The following is a 22148-nucleotide window of genomic DNA, read 5'->3' on the forward strand; positions in this document are numbered from 1 at the left end:
GTTGTTAGTGAGTATTCCATGAGTTTTAACCCATGTAAAACATTTAGAAACAGTGCTTGACACATGGCAAATATTAAAATATCTGTCAGTCTTTGCTTACGTATAAGAAAATATACAGGAAAGGAATTAATCTTTTTTATGCTAGGAAACTGTTATATATAATACATATACATATGTATATACACACACATATATATAAATTATATAGAGACATTAATCAAAATTTAATCTACCGTCCTTACTCATTAACACAAGCTCAGAAAATATTTAAATTCATAAAAATATTCTTTTAGTACGGAGGGGATATTTCCAAGCCTGAAACTACTCCTAAAATAAATAGGAAAAATATAAAAGCATTACCTTGTTGATATCATCTGCTGTAAATCCACTTTGTTCTAAGAGGGCTCTGATTGCTTCTATACATTTATTAAAAAGTGGAGAACAGAGAAGTTCAAATCTTGCCCTACACACACACACACACACACACACACACACACGCACGCACGCGCGCGCACACAGAAGAAAAAGACACAGAGAAAAGGCTTAGTACAATTAACAAGACATCTTTTTCTTGTAAGAGGAATGCCAAAACCTAACGTGTTCTCTTAAGAATACATTTATGATCAGAAAAAGATATTTAACACTCGGCAGTGCAATATCATGGGGGGAACAACATCCAAGTTATTCATCTACAAATAAATGAAAATATTTAAGAACAAATTCAGGTTGGAGATTCTTATCCATGGCTTACTTATAAGCTTTCAAAAACCTAAAAATGAAGACTCAATGTATGGCATTCCCAACAATAAATCTATTGATCCAAATCAAACCATCGTTTGGAAGTTTTTGATATTTTTATGTGGTCAAGTTTTAAAAATTATTTCTCATTATTTTTCTTTATAATCTGAGACTATGCTATAAAGAAGTTTAGCTCCTTTGCATTGCCTGAGAAACTTGAATGCTAGCACATAATTTTAAGAACAATCTATGGTCATGAAAAATGTACTCCCTAATTTCATACTGAACTTCTCAAATGCAGATGACTGATTTTCAAATTTATATGTGCTATGTCTAGACACTGAATGTACTTTACAGTTGAAATTTTTCTGATAAAGGCAAATTTTTCTTAATGAAAAATTACAAATTCTATCTTATTCTTAATAACTGGTATTAATAAGCCAACGCATACTGAGTACTTGGACAAAGTCAGCACTAACTTAAGAGTCTGGAAATAGAAAAAATATAAAGATATTTTGCTCACAAAAGAGGTTTTAATTTAATACCTTTCTATGTTCTGGGTTGTAGCTTGAAATTTCTCTTAAAAGATACAGAGCAGTGCTAACAGAATTTTCTGTGAACCACTAGCTCCACGAGACTACTGAGCACTGGAACTGTGGCTACTGCTACTTACAATGGAATTTTTTGTTATTTGTTTCTAATTAATTTAAATTTAAATAGCCACAGGTAACTAGTGGCTATCGCATCATTGGGCATACAGACCTAGAGTCTTCAAGAAAGCCCAGCGAGAGAGAGGAACCTCAACCATCAGGGCCAGATGAAGAGAGAATTTAACCAAATATAGTCAGTACAATCCTAAAAATCATATAATACTATAATTCTGGAAATTTTTACTGTTTCCAAGTCACCTGTTAGGTTGTTGGGAGGTTGGAATAGTTTAACTATGGTAGCTATTACTACTGTTAGTAATATGTAATGTAAAATGACAGGCGACATCTGTCCTCTGGACTTTCTGGGTAAAAGTGCAATCATTTGTAACCAATGTTTTGGTTTATGTACGCGATACAGGTATTAGAAACAATTTCATGCACATTATACCTGTGTTTACCAAATGTCATAAAAGCTGTTGAAATTTAAAATGTTGCTGATGGATGACAGAGCAAACAAAACCAAGATAAATATCAATCTTGTACAGTGTGATAAAGACTATGAACTTTGGGGTTATACTGGCTGGGTTTGAATCCCAGGTCCATCACTTACTAGCTGTGTAACTGTGGACAAGTAATAAACCTCTCTGTGTTTCAGCTTCCTCATGTGTAAAATATGGAAAATATCAATAATACCTCATTGGGTTGTTAAGAGGATTTGATGATTAATACATAGTAATACTTAGAATACAACCTGCCACACAGTGTTAACTATTAAGTTGTAAACAACCATCGAAACATGTACAAGCCCCACATCAAATTTATGCAACAAAGAACTAGGGACCATATAGGTAAGACTGCCATTTAGTAAGAGAAATCTGAAAATCTCAAACTTGAGTCTCCTTTCACCTTTCTTTAAAATATCTAGGATGCCTCTTTCACACACTGCTATTTGTAGCTACAAATAACAGAGCAAGCAATCACAACTGATGTAATTACTTTGGAAACAGTCAGTTATTCAGCCTGACAAAAACTGGACCCCAGAAATAAAGACAGGAAAGCTCTCCTTTTATAAATGGAGAAATAAATCTGAAATAAACAAAAAACCCCAGAATGAGAAAATGACACCTAAATATGAATGCACTTAGAACTCTTAAAATAGTTTTTTTGAATTTCAGTTTTACCTGGACACATTGCAGTCAAAATCTTGACCTTCATATAATGAGTCAAGGAAACAATTGGCACTTCCCAACGTTGACAAAGAATGTTTTGCAACGTCAGCACTGTTCATCAATTTCATCATGGCCCGGGCATTTCCTCTGACATCATGTTTGAAGGACCTACATTAAAAATACAGTCCTTGAAGTTTAAAAATTACTAGGTCATTTAGAATTTATTATAACTAAAATCTGGATAACCCTTATTAGGATAAGAAGCAGCTCATGAATTAATATTAATACCAGATTTTAGTACCTGGCTTCCAACCTTCCAAAATCTCCAAAAAATTCTCTGCAATTGAAAGAAGAGTTTCCTCAAGAAAAGTGAATAACCAACATACTTAATACTTTGAGTTGCTGCATTCCGTAACCATAATAATAGAGTGTCCTTTGAAGAAAGTGGAGTAGCTGTCATCTTTTTGCAGATGAGACAAATAGAGGTTGAAGGAGATTAATGTAATTGGGTCAAGTCTCACTCCCCCACCACCCCCATTACAACTGCAGCACAATCATTGTTTAACGGTATAAAATTATGTGTACAGCATTAAACAAATAAACTAGAAGTGCTTCTTCAAAGAAATCTGACACACACAAAATATGTAACAGTTCCTCTAACTCTAAGATAATTGTTAAAACTGCTTGCTAAGTGGTGACCAATGGCCTTGTTTCTTAACATGTTTCATAAAGAATTGGTAATAAAATTAACAATGCCAGAACTTGAATAGGAACACCTTTATAAAAAAAAGCAGTATAGGTCTTTATTAAACAAGAAATTACTGCTGTTTTCAAGACATTTTTACCTAGTCAGTTTAGTCAAACTGATGAAAATAGTTTCAGCTACATTTTTGTTTTTAGAGCGGTAATGCCCAAAATATAACCTTTATGTATTTGGCTCTTGATGTGCCAACCAAGGTTAGAATTTTGAATGGAATAATTACATCCAGTATCAAAACTAAAATATTCCTCGTGGTAGATTAGTAATTAAACACTCCATAAGACATCATTTCCCTGCGATGTGACTACAACATAATGTAATCTTCATCTGATCTACTTTTAAAAACTTCAGAAGGGAGTAAGGCCTTAGCGCCTATACCCTTCTTCATTCAGATATAAAAGCGACACATGAAGAATTAAGAAACTTAACTTGAGATCCAAGTTCACACAGTTCAGTGTCTGGTAGTCCCTTAAACTAAATGAAAAATCTAAGCGCAATGCACTGGGCAGCTTCACCTCTGCTTCCCCATGTCTGCCTGGGCTGGACATTATTAACTTTAGACACGACACTATCCAGTGCACTGGAAAAAACACAACCTCCTTTGAAGCAGGGCAATTTCAAATAAATTAGGAAAAAAAATAAAACCTGAAAAGAAACTTCAATCAAAATGTATCATCAACTCCATTAATACTCACCTCTGAAACTCGGAAGCTAGATACTGTGCTAAGGTTTCTGTGAAATGTGTACCTCCAATGTTATCATCAGTGTTTGTTGAAAGAACACGATATATCCCACTGTTAACTTCCATGATGCTGATAGATAAGGATGTTCCTCCAAGTTTGAACACCAAAATATTGCTTAAAAAAAAAAAAGACAACATGAGTAAGTTAAGAGAGAATCACAACATTTTAAAGCTAGGTTGGACTTCTTAAACTAAGAAGTCACTTAGTTTAATCCCTTTAAATCACAAATGAGGAAACTAAAACTCTCACATGGGTAACTAAGTTGTCCATGGTCATCACTTAGTGATGGATCAAGCCTAGAAACCAGACCTGATTTTAAGTCAAAGCTATTCTTTCATTTAATTGCGTTGGTAAAATTGTATTCTGAGTAACTGGAGTTCAAAACCCCAACTTTTCAAATAAAGAAGAGATTTGTTATTATACTGAATTGTAAGAGAATGTAGAAATTTTGTGTTACTATTATCCAAGTTACTACTACAATAACATGTTTTATAAAAATGAAACATGCAAAACTAGGAGCTAATTTCTATGCATCAAAATTCATAATTTCTGATAATCTACATTTATCTAGTTTACCTAAAAATAATTTCCTAGTGATTTATGCATTTTAGTTTCTTTACTCTAATTGTGAGATATAAATGAGGTGAAACAATTAATGAAAATTAATACATTTGAATTAATTTAAGTTGCATGATGTGCCAGGTCTAGTAAGACAAATTTTAACAACTAAATTAGGAGTGTTTTTTACTATTTCATTATCAAAACAAGCCTTAAATCCCCATGCTGGATTTCTCCCAATCTCCTGCCAAGATGAATGTATATAAAACTAATCAATGTTTCTAAACATGTTTAATAATTGGAATTGGTAGTAAAATTAAGAGTGTGCTAGCTTGAGTTGGAATTTGGGTGGGCTTACGAATTTCAAATTGTCCTCCAATAAATGGACAAAATGTGGGTGATTAGGGGAGGGCAGAAAAGCTCAGTCTCTCCTTTCTCTACTTTCCTAGGGCATCTTTCTCATCTATTTTAAAAACTCTAATTTAGATATCTTTTCATCCACAAAGGCTTGGAACCACTGCATTATAAACAATCTCTACTGATACAATTGCTATAATCTAAACTGTTTTTTGCACTGAAAAGCTGCAAGCTGCAAGTATGGTTTTTACCTTTTTCCAGTGGGTGAGTCTTGTCCAATTCCATAAGCCAGGAGAGCTGCAGATGGCTCATGGATTAACCGCAAAACATCAAACCCAGCAGCTCTGGCTGCTTCCCTGTGGACAATTTGCTTTCAATGAATTTAGTATCACAACATGTTCACGTTCAAGAACACATTTTTAGAAATGCTCTGCTAAAGGTTTTATGCAATACCAAGTAAGATTTCGTAAGTAGAACATGAACGGTAATGATCTTTAGAAGCAAGATAATAGAACACAGAAATGGATGTAACTGTAAGAGTAGATCATTTTCTGTTTAAAATAGTAATGTTCAGAGTCTATTTTCTTGAAGAAAATAAGATGTGCTTACGCGTCTACCGAATAAGGAAAAGAAAGCTCTTCAAAATGCCCATTCTTACAAACTTTAGAAAGAGGTTAAGACAAATTTATAATACATTTTGGAATTTTCCAATTACTTTTAGGGTCACAGGTATTAACATTTCACAAGTTCAAGTAAATAAAGCAATTCTCTACCCCAGACGCAACTTAGATGCTTGCCAAAGCTCCATGTGGAACCCTATCCCAAAACAAAGGCATGCATGCTCACCAATTACATTTGCATAATAACTAAATTGTATTATAATGTTAGTATAAAAAATTTTGTCATATACACTGTAAAAACTAAATTCAACATTTGTTGAGATGCTGAGATCTAAGATGAAGAAATAGTTATAGTGGAGTATAGTGTGGGAATGGAGTCAAGGGAATTGTAATAGATAAGTATGATATGGGGGGCAAGTGGGGTAGCGGATTGGGGGAGGGGGGTTGTCACTTTGAGGGGTAAAAAGTATAATTATTGCACTGTGTTGTACAGCTGAAACTAATTTTAAAAAATGTTTATTTCACAATAAAAAATAGATAAATAAAAATTTTAAAAATGTATAATTGCAAATATATTCTAAAATTGCATATTTTTATATAATTCCCACATAAACCCTAATTACATGAAACTAAGTCAAAATGATTCATAAGCATCAACTTAACTTGGTAATTAAAAACATTTACAATCAAAAGAGCTATGAAGATATATCTAATTTTATGTCCTCTTGGCATTTCATAAAAGATAGGAAATATTAATGATCATTAACATACTTTTTACCATGCTATAGGTATATATAAATTAGTGTATCTATCTATCTATCTGTCTGTCTGTCTACACATGTGTATATATATATACACATATATACATACATGTATTTAAAAATACAATTTTATTGCCTAAGGCATTTTCAAATGCAACTTTACTTTTTACTATATGGTGATACTGTGAAACTTGTATTTCCTTTAACTAAAAATAACATAAACCCCATATTATACTTACCCAAGAGCATTTTTTTGCTTTTCTCCAAAATCAAATGGAACAGTTATAACTACATCATTTGCATTTGAGCCCAAGACAGAATGTGCCGTTTCTATATATTAAAAAAAAAAAAAAATAAATTCTGATGGCATAAAACAAGTCAAGTGATACTTTCTGAGGTATATTAATTTGTAGCAAACATTTTCTCACTATAAAGATTTTCCAATTCACATGACTATCCCACCCCATTGATTTTCTTCCCTTATTCTCTTAAATCATGCACAATTTTTTGTGGTTTTGGTATAGTTTGCGGACATAGAACTAGGTACTTTCCAAAGTGCCTGGTTCTTAGGCTTCAAAGTTTCAACCATTTCCCAAATTAGACTGGTTCCATTGAGAATAAGCTTCTAATGAGTCAATGTGAAGACAAACAGCATAATGTTAGTTCAACACATTAAAGGGATATAGTCTATCCCACAAGTTCTTAATGTAACTCCAGAGCTTATGTGAGCCTTATAAATAGCCTACTCTAGAATTTCCTAAATTGTTCCAAAGAATGCCACTCAGCCCCAGCCTTTGTCCAAAGTGGTGATAAAACCAGACCTACCTAATATGCCTAAATATTATTGAGAGTGCGCACTCAACCTTAGAGAGGGAGATACGATATTTACTCTTCACCATGCTTATTTTGGCCACTTCATCTTAAGAAGTTTTGAAAATGCCAATCTTGCCCAAGCCATTTACGTTACTTCTCCAGAAATCAAAGTCAGGGAAGGTAAGTCATTTAACCATGGTCACATGGCCAATTAGTGGCCCCGTCAGATCTCGAGTATAAGTCTCCTGACTGCTCATCTGCTCCATTACTTGTTTCTCCCTTCGTCAAAAAATACACCTAATGTTTTTTTTAATGGTCAACTCTTACAAGATTTTCTCTTTGGCTCAGTACCTTTCATTTTACTAAATATCAGTCTGGCAACATCTTCTGGATTAACAAATTTTGTTTCTTCTCCAGTATCTATTTCATATTGTAATTTCCCATTTTTTTCAATGACCTATAAAGGAAATTATTTGTGTTAAATAAGGAGTAATTTTAATAAAAATACAAAGTTTCAAACCAATACTACAGGTCAACACCGTAACAATTACTTTATGTAACGGGGAATAATAGAACCATACTCACTATACATTTACTTTCTGTGATGTATTTCTGAGCCTGTGGATCATCAGAGCTGTCCATAGAGATAAAGACAGTTAAGTATTAAAATCAGTATTGTTGATATATAAGGTTTAAAGAACATTACATACATTCAACACCACTGAACAAATATAAAAATATAAACAAAAACATTACATTGCTTAATATTTTAAAAACTTCAAATATTACAGATAGGATTAAATGAATGGAATATTTATAATGGTTATAGTAATTCTATTAAGGTGTTACTTTTTTGCATTTGAAAGTAAATAGCTTTTACTTTTTTTGATCTTGCTATTAACAGATGCTACATTTGGAGATGATTTTCATCATATTAATGATTCTATGTCATATACTCTTACATCTGTAATCCTGAAGACCCAAACCACTGAGATAAAAAGAACAAAAAGATTGCAAACTAAGGGCAAACCAGCATGCCTAACACCTTCTTGGTTGCTTGTTTTCTGAACGTGAATCTACACCCAAAATTTAAAAAGTGAGCACAAGTACAAATGTCATATACATATAGGGAGAGGTACAGAGTACTATAGATAGATAGACCTATAATGTCCTATACAAAGTAGGTATTAAATAAATGTTCATGGCAATGAAAAAATTAAGACAATGGGTGTTATATTGCTCAACACAGCAATACCAATTTATGTGGACTACAAAATGTTTTCACATATATTACCTCACTTGATCTTTACAACACTTAAATGGGGTTGGTTTGGCAGGTGTTATTTTAGAGGTAACAGGTTCATAGAGGGTCAATGACTTATAAACTAATAAGGGGCAGTCAGTACTTGATCCCAGGTCTTTTCTATCAAGCTACAGTTGTTCACACTTTATGTGACTGCCCAGCAGTAAGATGGTGCATGATTGAAGTACTTCTGCCCCTTGAACCGGAATGGGAGTCTTTGATCCTTGGTTTAATTTCATCTAGAAATTAAGATGAAGTAGATCTTTCCACTAAACCCTTCTTCCAAGGAGCTGTGACTATTCTGTTCAGAGACCAGTCTTAAATGTTCAATAAAAGGTGAAAATTAATAGCGACTAATTGCTGAGGGGTTACTGAATATCCAAGGACCCTAATCTGTGTAAATATTAGGAAGACAAAAGGAGTTTAAAATGGACTAATTCGGCTTAGAACTCTGGCTGGAATCCTTGCAGATTCCTCATACTTCCTTCCCTATTACCTACAAATTGATAGAGGAAACAAGTAACTTGCCCAAAATAGCATGGCTAATTAACGGCAGAACTGGCAGGAATCCATATCTTTCATACAAAAATTTAGTATTCTTTCCATTAAACCCTCCCTTCCCTTTGTCGAAACCCAGTATTTAGATTATATCCTGGACAAATATATTGATTAAGAAAAAAAGATGGAAGTGTGCCCATAGTAATTTTGTTGCACCATTATTTGTGCACACCAGACCAGTTCTTTCTTTACAATAGACTTTTAAGTCAACCAGTATAATTTATTCTATTGTGTGAAGGTTATCTATCACTCAGACAAGATAATTTGCTGGGAAAGGATCTTTTATGAACTTTACAGAACTCTTAGAAATGAAAAATTATTTTTCAACTGTTACGCAAAGAGGGCGTCTCTCATGTGAAGACAGAAAGCACACATAGATCTTGGGGCCATAGATAGGCCAGACCCTGGAGATTAGCTAGCAGAGCAGAAAGCAGAGAATAGAGGTAGCAAACGATCGTGGACAGTGCCAGAAAGTAGCGGACTGACCCACAACTACATACAAGTAAAAACTTTATTGTCCACACCAGGATTGAATTAAATAACAGAAAAACAAAGGGTGGTGGGAGGTTGGTGTACATAGCACCCCATTTACATCACGGTCTCTAGGAGGCGAGTGTTAATTCAACCATTGTGTCACAACCTTTCCCAGCAATGCCATTTTCTTCCTCCTCCGTCCATAATTGTCTCTTGCACAGTCAGCAGGCCCTCAGACCTGGCGCACACCAGCTCTAATGTGCCACAGGGTCCTCGTCCCTGCTACTGTCACAGTACAGTACCTTCCATGTCTGAGTTTTTACATTCATTTGACCCTCACAACATTCCTGTGAGAGAGGTAGGATAGTTAGTAGTTTCCCACTTCAGAGGTGAGGATCCTGAGTTACAGCATGGTGAAATGACCTGCTTAGGACGGACCGGTAGCAACGGTTGGGCCTGGAGCTTAGGTGGGATTTCTGGGCTTGTTTTCTTCACGCAACCTCCCCTTAGTACAACTTCCCTTCTCTTACCAATATTTTGCCTATTTTTCTGTTTACTTCTTGAAGACCTTTCCCTTTAGTTTTATTCGCACATTAAGGTTACTTCACCCATTATATTTTCACAATACTACCTCCAAAGTTGAACTCCACTTCTGTTCTTCAACACTTCTGTCATCTCACATAAATCTTCACCTATGTGTTTTGCTATCATTCATAGATTAAGGTAGTACAGGCCTAATTCTCCTTCAAGAACTTCCCTGTTTTTACAGAAAGTCTATCTACCTACATCATCTAGTGTTATCTAGTTATAACCGACACATATCCCTCCATATAATGGCCTACAGGAATTTAGAAAACCTGTGTGTGTGTGTATCCATTTCAATGCCCTAACATATACTCCTTTAAAAGCAAGGAATCTTTGTCTGGCGTGGTATTTATAGAAGTTCAGTACATTAATAAATACTAATTCCGTAGAATGCTTCCTTAAAATACAATTGTTACCAGTATTTCAAACATAAATATGTGGCTGTGACTGAAAATACTACAATTAAAATTTCATTTTGCCTTTTTTGTTATGCTGTGTGTCAGAGTTTTAGAACTGGAAGGTACTAGAAAAGCATCGGATACAAATCTCTCATTTTAGAGATAAAGAAGTTGAGGCACAAAAAGGGCAAGTGATTTTTCCCATAGAGCCGACTGTGACAGGATCAGAACCCAAGTTTAACTCGAGTCCAGTGTCTGTACCACACCAGCTGCTTCCGAAAGCCATCCCCTACTCATCAGAGCAGCTCGCTTGCTTGCCACCAAGTCATGGTTCCAGGTACATTCCCATTGTTGTTTCGACCGCTTCTCTGTTTGTATGTCCAGCATTAAGCACCCAAGCCTGCAAAATATAAAATCTCTCCCAACATGCTCACATCTTTTTTTTTTCCAGCCTCTAGATGGAAGGAAAACTGTTTAAAATCCAAGGCTCCTATTTCCTGAAAGTACTAAGTAAATCAATAAAAGCTTTAAGTTAGTTTAATGATGGCCAATAATGGCTTCCATTCTAAAGTAAACTGGAAATATGGCTCAACACCTTTCCACATCCCAAAGGAAGGGTGTGTATTTTGGGGGGAAAAGGGAATTGGTTTGTTGAGCGTTTGTGCTTAAAAGTTTATTGCAGGCAGTCTTTATTCACACCACCCTCAACTGTTCTCTTCTACCATATGCCACTCACTAGGTGAACTTTCTTTCATCTATACCATGTGAGAAAAACTGATTTTTGAAATTTCCCTAGAAGGAAAGTTTTCTAGGGCTTGACTTCTATAACACATGACAGAGAAAAAAGGCTAACAGAAGAGAATGAAATTAGCTAAAAGCACTTGAGAAACTGATATAACCTGAATTCTTTCCATGATGTTCAAATGGCAACCCAAACCTAAATATATATAATCATACATGTAAAGGGAACCTAGTAATATGAAATGCAAAGAATTTACTTACATTCAATATTTTATAAAACACACTATATCTCATTATACCAAAGATTATCAATATGAACCATAACACATGATTGTGGCTCCCTGTCAGTTCTGAATTATATTCTTATAGAGACTAAGACTTATCAAAATGGAGGGAATGATGGTTTGACTACTGAGTGTGTACTAGTAGGTATGTCATAGACATAGCAGTGAAAATGAGAGGAAGGTACCAATACATGTCATGTCTATAGTAGTCTTGAGCTATAGAGTTATTAAAAAAAAATAGAAATGAAGATCTCAAACTCCAGGAAGCAGTCAAGTTAAACTAATAAAGTTTCAAGCAATGAGGTCATCATGGTATACAACCACAATTCTATATCTTGTCAACTAATGCGCTTCACCCTAGCCTCACCTCAGCCAAGATCATATACATTAATAACTTACGTGAGTATAGTGCTTTTAAATATTTAAACCCTTTCACATCTATTAGCCGTTTGCTCCTCACAACAACCCTGTGAGGTAGGCAGGTCAGGAGTTGTTACCTAGTTCCCATTTTACAGATAAGGACAGTGGTGTAGAGAGGTAAACTACAATAAATCGCCTCATGTCAGTGACAAAGCCAGGGCTAACTAGCTCTCTGGACTTGGCTCCATTTGTTTTCTATTAAGCCACCTCTCACATATCTGAAAGGTCTTTCAATGAGTGGAGAAACTTGGGTAAAGCAACTGGCATATTATTCCTCCTCCTCTGCATATTCATGGCTCATCTACATTTTTTCTGAGGACGTGGAAAAGTTGCCAGGGTATCAGAAGGCAACTGCTGGATCTGGGCTTCTGCCACTTTAGGCAATACACCCTTTTGTCATCAGTTCCTAACTTTTGGTATTCGAAATTAGCCTCTGAAGCAATTTTTCAAGGCCTAGCTGAAAAGCACCGGTTGCCTCTTCCACTGCCGTCGCCAAGCGTCTGACTGCCATCACGGCATCCCTGCGGAGCTCGTTGGCCGTGTCTTGCTGAGCACTGGCCTCCTCACCAATAGCAATCAGCCTGTCCAATTTTTCTTCCTCACGTTTTGAAAGTTCTCGTGCCAATCTCCTGTTTTCTGCCAATTCAGCTGCAATAGTCCTGGCCACTGACCGCCTTCTTCGCCTCGCCCACCTTGGAGGGGGCTCACTGGTCAAAGGCCTATCCCCACCAGAAACAAAAGAAACTCCGGAGGACATTGGAAGCTGTTGTGTGGAGGCCACCCCAGGAGTGTTCCGGCTGGTGCTGGTGCAAGGACTGGGCTCACCGGACACACCCAGTCTGGTCATGGGGCTGCTCTGACAGGGAGCAACTGCACCTCTGAAAAGGTGGTGGGAGCTGCTGTAGCTGGGGGTCCCTTGAGAACACCCTGAAAAACAAAGCAACAATGTTGCAGAGAGGACTTTCCTGCTAAGGGAATTCTTGGAGCCACTAGCTGAGTTGAGAGACAATTACAAAACTGTGGTAATTCCTGGAAAGGCCTCTTTCCAGAAGGGACTGGGAAGAATTCACTTCCTTAGTCTGGACATTTAGGCTTGTTGTAATCTTACCCTCTAAACCTCCCCCTTGCCTTCCTGAGCCCCTTTCCACTTAGCTACCCAACCCACTCTATACCCACAAATGGGTACCCATTATAAATAATGCCAAAACTAGTTTGGTTCTAGAGTACTTCTTCTGTGTTTAAAGAATTTTAATACCTTACAGACCTAGGGTCATAGCTTTTAAACATCTGGAGCCCTTAATCTTACCATTAGGTTTTTAAAAAAAAAAAAGAGGGCAGGGGGCAGAAAAAGGGACAATGCTGAAAAGAACACCATCCAAACGTATACAGCTGTTTAGAACCAAGTGACTCTGGTACCCCAATCCTTTACATGTTCGGGAATTACCTGCACCTGAGGATTCATCCCAGGAGTCCTCAAGGTCACTGGTTTCTTGCATCTGGTCACTGATTCTCAGTTGACAATCCTCATCTGATTCCTTAACTGTTTTCAAGGTAGGCTGGTGATCTGCTGCCTGAGTCCTTTTTGCTCTCAGAATGCTGGGTCCCTCTTCCCCTGGGGTGTCAGAGGCCACTAAGTTTTGATCGCAGTGCTTGGCCCAAGCAGCATCCTCCATTAAGTTGTCTGGGTCAGTCACTATCTGGTTTCGGAGAAGCTGATCCAACGTATCATAGAATGGACAGTGTGGCGGATCGCCCATACTTGTGGCATGGGCCACATATGCCTTTAGATACAACGCCTTCAGAACTTTAAACTTGGAGCGGCACTGACGCTCGGTACGGCGGAAGCCTTCCTGCTGCATCCGCTTAGACACAGCCTGATAGACATCTGCATTATGATGCACAGTCTGGAGGCGCTGAATATACTCTGCCTCGCCTAGTATGGAGAGAAGAGTTCGTGTCTCCTGTCTGGACCAGCGGATGCCCGCACTGCTATTGGAACTGGCCATAGTGGATAGGAAGGAAGGCTAGCGGAAGGAAGCTCCTGGGCAGCAAGGCGCAAATCTGAAGGCGTGGGGAAGCGCTGGGTGCTCTCAGTCTATTTCCAGAAGCCAGCCGATTCTTCCCTCTCGGGGCTAATTGCTGAGGAGCCAGGTCCAAAGACTGAATTTCTGGCTGGAAGGCCACAGGGGAATGAGAGTTACAGGGAGGGCGTAAAGAAGCAAGTTAAGCGGTGCTACCTCTAAGTAGGTCGTGAGCAGGCAGGATGCCAAGACTGAGAAAGCCCAACTTTGGACGTGTGCCCAGGATGGACAGTGGACCAGGGGCTAAAACGGGACTTACTGGCTTGATAACAAGGGGACTGGCTCCTCCACAAAGGCCAGTGCTTCCAAGGCTGAGACCTGGTACAACTGTGTGTCTGTAAAAATCACCATTGTCTTGTAAGTAGACAGACCGAGGGGGGAAATACCCAGAGCGTGGGGCACCTCACTCTGGAGACATGCTAGCAGGACCATGGTGCAGTGGTTTGTGTGAAGGGCGCTCATCCTTTACTAACCTTGGCCTAAGCAGCATGCCTTGGCTATGTATTACCCCTCTGACAGTCATCATTGCACTCCTTTGTTAAAAAGTAACTTTCGGGGCCGGAAAAGAAGCTTAAGTTATTCCTGTTAATACAAAGCTTTCTGCATAATATGGCAGAAGACAACCACATCATTACTCCAACTGTTTGCCCCAAAATAGCAGCATAAAACAAACAGGGCTACCAGGAGACAGATCCATGGACATGTTCTGTATCTTGACTGTACTAATGTCACCATCTGGCTGTAATGCAAAACTACAGTTTTGCAAGTGCTAGCATTGGGAGGAAGTGGTAAATCCACTAATATATTGGATCTCTTTGTATTATTTCTTATAATAGTATGTAATTACCTTAAAATAAAAAGTTTAATAAAAAAAACATTGTTGGCTGCTTACAGTAAATCTAGATTCAACATATATCTACAACTCCCTTTTCAGTTTATAATTTGAAAATTTTTGACACTAATTTATTATCATCATCACAAAAATCTGAAATATCTCCAAAATACTACTAGTTTTTGGCTTAGTGCATAGATATTGGAAGGAAAAAAATAAACGTCAAATTCAGTTTAACTAAACACAGGTAAGGGATAATAAAAAAAAAATTGTACGCAAAAAAACAAAACAAAACAAAAAAACTATTAAATTTAATCTATAATCCCCAAACCCTAGAATCAATTTAAGGAAATTTCTACTTAAATTCTCAACTGAACAACATAGAAAGGAAACAACCTGAGCTAAGGATTAGAAGTCTTGAACTGCAGTCCTGGTCTAGTTCACCCCCCCTAACCAATTTAGGAATACCATAACTTCTATGTGCCTTGATGTTCTCATCTATAGATGGGGAGGGATAAAAACCTGCCTTACCAATCTTACAGGGATTTGAGAGGATTAAATAAAATAATAGATGTGAAAGCACTTTGAAAATTTAAAAACACTATATCAAGTATTACCACTCCCATGAAAATGAAACCCCCTAATTATTATGGTATCTATAATTTGAGGAGACAGGAGTCTGAGGAAGCAAACCTCTTTAATCTTTTAATTAAAGCTACAACAGATGATTAATCTGATTCTTACTTAAGACGTTAATTAAGCTGTTTCTCTAATGATTAATTTTGTAAGCCACTGGAAAAGTTAGTTCCCAGAAAGTGTTACAAAAGGACCCGAGGAAGAAAATCAATAGCATCTACATAAATTATGACCAAATATATAGATTTTGCAAAATTCAACTATAGTGCAAAGAAATTGTCAAATTTCCACAAAAATCTTTCAAGTTCCCTCAATTAAAAAACACAGAAACGTGAAAAGTCCAAATTACCACCTCTGAATGACACAAACTGTCAAAACTAAAGGAATGTTGGCATTTACCCATACTAACAGGGCTGTCAGCAAGAAACAGATGTCTGAGTGAATCCCATCCTTGAGAAGACTCAACACTAATCATCAAAAGAAACAACCTACTGGGGTACTTTCTGAAATGACAGTCATAAAAGCCAACAAAAAAGCAAATGGTTTCTAGTTTCATTCCACATTATGCTGAGGATGTATAAACACATTTTTATTACCATATGTAAATTATTTTACTCCATACCTCCTGCCAAGGATCTGCTTTACTTTCACTACTGTATTTGAAATATTTCTTATTCTACTTTGTTTTGCTGCCAATCCAACAACCTGAAAAAGAGAAACACATTACAATGCATGTAATTTTTACTTATTTTAAAGTACAAAAATGAGGGGGAATAGTACCTCTTCATTTTCTGAGTAAGCAACAATAGCTGGAGTAACTCTGTCCCCTGCATCATTTGCAACCACATCAGCCCGGCCATCCTGGAGAAAAATACAGAACTATATTAGTTGTTTTGAAATGAAATAGTCTCATTGGACAAATTCGGGCCAGTGTTACTTTGCATATACATGGAAAGAAAAAATGCTCTATCAACATTTTAAACTTGTAGATTTAATTGCCGCTATTAATCTCCTGGATTGTCTGTAAGGCCAACATTCCATGAAGAACTGCCTCATTTTTTATAGTCTTCTCTGCCTAGTCAATAATTGGAACAAACATAACAGCAATCTTTCCATATACAATTATAACAAGTCTTATCACACCACCGTTTCTACTTCTCTTCCTTCCCCTATAAATACATAATTCTTTTCTTTTCTACATATAATGAAGTTGCACTAATCCCTTTGGCTTTTCCTTACACATCATTTGACACTTAAACGCGAGACTACTAGTATCAGGGGAGTTCACTAGTATTGCTCCTTCCGCCTCCCCACTGATGAGAGGAAGGCCACAACTCCTTGTCACGCTCCCTCATTTTCAGAAAGGCCAAGTCAGTAGACCACGCACCATCAACTCGCTTCACATGCTTCGCGGGATCAACAGCTCCAGTTCCAGATCGCAGCCACCCCGCCCTTTCCTGGTAAACGTCCAGAAATCTCCAGGTCTCCTGCGGTCACTACATCCCCGAGATCTTTCAAGCATCCTGCCGCCTGACGTCCCCAGGACCGTCCCCCTGCAGACCTCCCGCGCCCACGACGTCCCCGAGACCCATCCCGGCCTCCTGCGGCCCTGACGTCCCCGGACCCCGCGCTCCAGCGTCGTCACGACCCTCCACCAGGGCGCAGCTGGCTTTCCGGAGCCGCAGAAGACGAGGCGGGGTCCGCCTGGTTCTTCGCCTCGAAACTTCCCCGCAGTACCGTCTCCCCGCGCGACGTTCCTAGGCCGGCGACAAGCGGTTCACAACCCCGTAGGATGACCAAAGGATTTGGCTCCGTACTCAGAGAACGGGGTGGCTGACATTCAGCCCACAGACCAGCCCCATTCCCTCACCTTATAGACGGCCACACAGGCTGATGTGCAGCCCAGGTGAACTCCGATGGCCGCCATGAGGCGGCAGCGACGGCGGCAGTGGTGAAGAGCGGTACCCGGGTGGCTACAGGTCTCTGGCTCCCAGCAGCCCCATCAGGCACCGCGGAGACTTCACGTTCCCGCCCGCCCACTGCGTCCGGTCCAAACGCCGCGGCCTCCCGCGTCGTCGCCAATCAGCCTGGAGGTCCCGCCCCCCTCTCCAGCAGTAGGCGAATAGCTTTAGTGCGTCTCTCCCCGCCCCGCTGAAGCGACACAGCGTGTGCGGTAGTGCGCACGCGCCAGTTGGGGAAGGCAAGGAAAAGGCTCCTTCGCTCCGCTCTGTGATTGTGAGAGCCAATAGAAACTCTGGATTGAGTTGTGTCATTTGCCCTAGCAACGGCGGGCTCACTCCTCTTTCCAGCGTCCTGTAGCTGCCCCCGGCAATAGCAGCGAGGCTGTAGGTGGGCGCAGGTGGCCGAGGTGTTTGGTGCTGTTGGCTCAGCATGTGGTGCACGAGCCCAGCTGCAGTTGTGGCCTTTTGCGCCGGGCTTTGGGTCTCTACCCCGGTGCCAGCACAGGGCCAGGAGGCCGGGGGGCGGCCGGGGGCCGACTGTGAAGGTGAGCGGTGTGAGACCTGCTTGCATGGCGGTGGCACCGCGCTGCAGCGCAGCTGTTGTCGGTTTTGGCTTCTTCTGGCCCTGACTATTAATAACATTTCACTTAGGTAACGTGGGCTCTGTCCCTAGTTTCCGATTGCCTTCGCCGTCGCCTAGGCAAAAGTTCAAGCCCGGCCAGGTGACACTTTTAGGCTGCGTCCTAGTCTTGCTGTGACTATTAAACTGCCATGTCAAAGCTGGTGCGTTTGGATCTGGGTTTGATTTTGTGTAAACGCGGCTAGATTCAGACGACCCTGGCGCCAAATTGATTCTGCTGCTTCTAACCGGTGAGATTTGCCTCTCTTTGCGCAGGAGATGTCTTTCAAGTTCAAATTAGTTTCCAACACTTAAAAGGAAAATAAAACATGACACATTGTCTGTAATTGAGTTGAGGTGGCTTCAATCAGAGGACATGACTAACGTTTCTTAGGACATTACATGGAAAAGTTGCTTTACATGGGAGTACGTTAACTCCTTAGAAAGAGGAGGAATACAGAACGATTCCTTTTCTATTCGCAGATCTCAGCTGTGGACGGACTTGCAGTCAGAACACTGTGCCCTGTGGCTCTGTGGTAGACTTACCTGGTTCTCGCAAAATCGTAGTGATAATACCTCTTTCAGAGGGCTGTTAACATCAAAGAAGATAATTAGCTACACTAGCTCCATTCTCCTGCATTCCTGTATCGCTCACCTCTGCATTTCATTCATTGACATAATTTAAATGTATATCCTCACCCTCATGTGAGCTTGCGAATCAATCATTATCCAACAGGAAATTGTAGGTTCACAGTATATGTTGAATGGATGGTTGAGTATAGTCTGTATTATAACTGAACAAAATCTGAAGTACTGGAGTCCAGTGTTCTACCAGTCCTGCAATAATTAAACTCTCTTTCCAGAAACTAAAATTATCTACATGATGTTATTTAAAAACAAAACAAAACACTTTATATAGATATTTGTTTAGCTAAGCTATAATTTTGTTTAAACATCGCTTACAGTTCTGTCCTACACATTTAAAGCAGAATTTGTGAGGCATAAACACTTGATTAGTCATCAGTAATTTATTTTCTGAACTGTTTTAGGTAATTAAATGTGAAGCTTATGCCATCTTTCCTGAATTTATTACAGTGCGTCTGTAATAAATTTATTAACTTGCATGTCTGACTAACCTGGGTGTATATTTCCCTTGTTAGATAAAGAAGCTCTAGATTCACAGAGAAGGAAATACTAGTCTTAGACCAAGAAGGACTAGATTCTAGATCTGGCTCAATTACTGCATATGAGCTTTATCATTAGCCATTTAATTTCCCTCAAGGTATAAGATTAAAATGCTATATTATATATACTTTAGGGCAAAGGTAAAAAACTGATAGTCTATGAGCCACCTGGGACCTCCTGAAATATTAAGTTTACAAAGTATTTTGAAAAACATTTAAATAAATCGACTATGTTTTAAAATTGGAAGACTGCCTATTTAAAAATTCAGATTTGTGCTTTTTCTGGCAATACCGGGTGACCTGTCAAGACTATATGTCCATGTAGCGGGAATTAGCCATGGCTGTTTTTAGAAAGGACATGTGTTCTCTGGGTTTTTGTTTCTGTTTTTCCTACACTCGGATTTCTTTACCCATTTATTTTACTTGCCTGGCTCCTGTGAATGTTTAAGTTTCTGAGCCCTGCTTTAGATCATGTGAGACTTACTGGAAAAATGTAAACATTTCTGGATCTCTTTAAAAGGATTTTATTATGGGAGTGTTTTAAAATTTCTTTTATTTTGAAATAATTGTAGATTTGCTTATGGGGCTATTTTAAAAAACAAAAAAACCCCACAACATAAATTAAAAAGAGTATAGTTATCTGGTTATAGCAATAAATACATGTCAGGAACCTTAAATTACTAATTTGTTAGGCAATTTATGGTGAGATTATTCTCTTCACGTAAGCTCAAGGAATAAATTTCCATTCTTATCTTGACTTCTCTGACATGGGACATCACTGACTTCTTTCTCTTTCGGAAACTTCCTTCCCTGGATGGCATTGATATGGCCTTTTTCTTGCCTTTGCTTCCTGTCCCTGTGCCCACTTGTTTATGTATCTTTCTGGCTCTCTAGCCATGGCTTCACTATTAGAATTTTCCAGAGTTCTGTCCTCTGCACGCTTCTCTTCTTGGCCTACACACTCTTGTGTGCAATCAGAATTGACCTATCTATAGTCTGATTAATTCCCAATGTTTCTATCTAATCCACCTCCTTTCTACAGTCCTAGACCTCGCATCCAATTGACTACTGAACATTCCCACGTAGATATCTTATTCCTCAAACTCAACAGAGTCACGAACCAAAATCACCATCTCCTCCCTTCTCAGTCTCCAATACCTGTTATGCTTGTGGTGTCAGTATCTGGGTCAACTAGGCTCGACTTCTCTTTATCCCTGATTCTCTACGCCCATCAGTCCATTGATTCTATCTTCTGGTTCACTCCTTACTCCCTCCCCAGCTCCATTGTCTTGTTACAGACCGTCACTATTTCTACCGTCCTCACTGGCGCAACAGCATCCTTCGTGCCACCTTCCTCTCCCTAGTCCCCTGGCAGTTGATATCATGTTGCTCCCTTATTTAATATCTTTCAGGGCTCTCCCACTTTCCCCTAGGTAGGAGACTCCTCTTTGTTTTCCCACAGTATCTAATATACTTCTCATAGTGTTCAATAATTGTTTTGGTCTCCTCCATGTGAGTATTTCTTGAAAATCAAGGCTGTTTCTCTTGCCACATCATCTCCATCTACAGTGTGAAGCATATGGTAGGCACTAAATTTTGTTGAACAAATATATGCATATATGCTGCAATAGCATTTTATGTAACTTTTAGTGAGCCAAAAGTATATCTTTGAAAGTACAAGTTAGAATTCCCAACTTGCATCATCTAGGTAATAATGGGCAGAGCAACAGTTGCGGTGTGGAAATCACATGGAGGTGTATTGTGGGACTAGTGTTAAGCGTAGGAGGCATTGTAACACTGGGTTTCTTTTGTAGGACGATGAGAATTAGAGGTCACTGGGAGACTTTATTGCTAGTTTCTGCTGCCTTGTAGCATTGATCATCACGGCAGGTGTCTCCTTTGTATACTTGAGATATTTGCTAATTAAACTTAGCAAACTACCTATTGGCAGTGTCTCATTTTTCACATTCTGTCAGTAGCATTTAACACATCCTATTGGTCAGTCCCTCCTTTGAACACTTTTCTTTATTTGTCTTCTGGGAATACACTCACTCTTCACTCCCACCCTACCACTCTATACCCTTTTCAGTCTTTTTCTCATTCTTTCTCATATTCCCAGTTTCTAAACAATGGAGTTTCACAAGACCTGAGGCCATGTCTCTTCTCTCTGGTCTCATCTCCTAAATACCACTTAAATGTTGAGGACTTACAAGTGTAGTATGTAGACCTCACCCCTTAACTCCAGGTTTATGCGTCCAGCTGCTTCTCACTGTTTCTAGTTGGATTTTGCATTAGTCAGTGTTCTCCAGAGAAACAGAACCAATAGGAGAGATAGATAAATGATAGATAGATAGATAGATAGATAGATAGATAGATAGATAGATAGATGATAGGTTTATTATAAGGAATTAGTTCACCTGATTGTGGAGGCTGAGAAGTCCAAAATTTGCAGTGGGGGCTGGCAGGCTGGTGGCCCAGGAGAGCTGACGATGCAGATGAGGCCTGAAGGCAGTCTGTTGGAGAATTCCCTCTGGCTTGCGGAGGCCAGTTTTGTTGTTGTTCTATTCAAGACTTCAACTGATGGAATGAGCTTATCCATGTTATAGAGGACAATCTGCTTAACGCAAAGTTCATCTTATTCAACAGCAACCTCCAAGTGGATACATAAAATTAAGTACCACAAATGTTTAGAAGTATCTCAAACTTCACATGTCGAGACTGATTTCCTGCTTGTCTCCACCAACTTGCTTCTCCTGCAGTCTTTCCATTTTAGCAAATGGCAACTCCACTCTTCCAGCTTCTTAGGTCACAATCCTTGGAGTCATCCTGGCATCTATCTATCTATTTCATCTATCTATCTATCTATCTATCTATCTATCTATCTATCTATCTATCTATCTATC

General features: G+C 38.8%; 3 protein-coding genes across 3 annotated transcripts in view; 1 reads left to right on the forward strand and 2 right to left on the reverse strand.

Moving 5' to 3' along the window:
* The window catches only part of HSPA14 (heat shock protein family A (Hsp70) member 14), a 28149-nt gene extending 10508 nt beyond the window's left edge, over positions 1-17641 (reverse strand). Inside the window, exons 1-10 of the mRNA XM_019663457.1 lie at positions 17352-17641; positions 16262-16342; positions 16104-16186; positions 7755-7803; positions 7521-7626; positions 6596-6686; positions 5227-5331; positions 4013-4174; positions 2570-2725; positions 361-463 (exon numbers count right to left, since the gene is read on the reverse strand). Of these exons, the coding sequence (XP_019519002.1) occupies positions 361-463; positions 2570-2725; positions 4013-4174; positions 5227-5331; positions 6596-6686; positions 7521-7626; positions 7755-7803; positions 16104-16186; positions 16262-16342; positions 17352-17408 (993 nt within the window). The 5' untranslated portion in view covers positions 17409-17641. The remainder of the gene's footprint in view (positions 1-360; positions 464-2569; positions 2726-4012; positions 4175-5226; positions 5332-6595; positions 6687-7520; positions 7627-7754; positions 7804-16103; positions 16187-16261; positions 16343-17351) is intronic.
* On the reverse strand, positions 10792-14025 carry MSANTD7 (Myb/SANT DNA binding domain containing 7). The gene is made up of 2 exons (XM_019663458.1): positions 13377-14025; positions 10792-12859 (listed from the first exon to the last, which is right to left on the reverse strand). Exons 1-2 carry the CDS (start codon positions 13936-13938, stop codon positions 12339-12341), a joined length of 1083 nt encoding a protein of 360 aa, XP_019519003.1. The 5' UTR covers positions 13939-14025; the 3' UTR covers positions 10792-12338.
* A 59-nt stretch (positions 17642-17700) lies between the features above and the next one.
* The window catches only part of CDNF (cerebral dopamine neurotrophic factor), a 20046-nt gene continuing 15598 nt past the window's right edge, over positions 17701-22148 (forward strand). The window contains exon 1 of the mRNA XM_019663459.1: positions 17701-17987. Within this exon, the coding sequence (XP_019519004.1) occupies positions 17873-17987 (115 nt within the window). The 5' untranslated portion in view covers positions 17701-17872. The remainder of the gene's footprint in view (positions 17988-22148) is intronic.

The sequence above is a fragment of the Hipposideros armiger genome, unplaced genomic scaffold (genome assembly GCF_001890085.2).
Source record: "Hipposideros armiger isolate ML-2016 unplaced genomic scaffold, ASM189008v1 scaffold_390, whole genome shotgun sequence".
Classification (NCBI taxonomy): domain Eukaryota; kingdom Metazoa; phylum Chordata; class Mammalia; order Chiroptera; family Hipposideridae; genus Hipposideros; species Hipposideros armiger.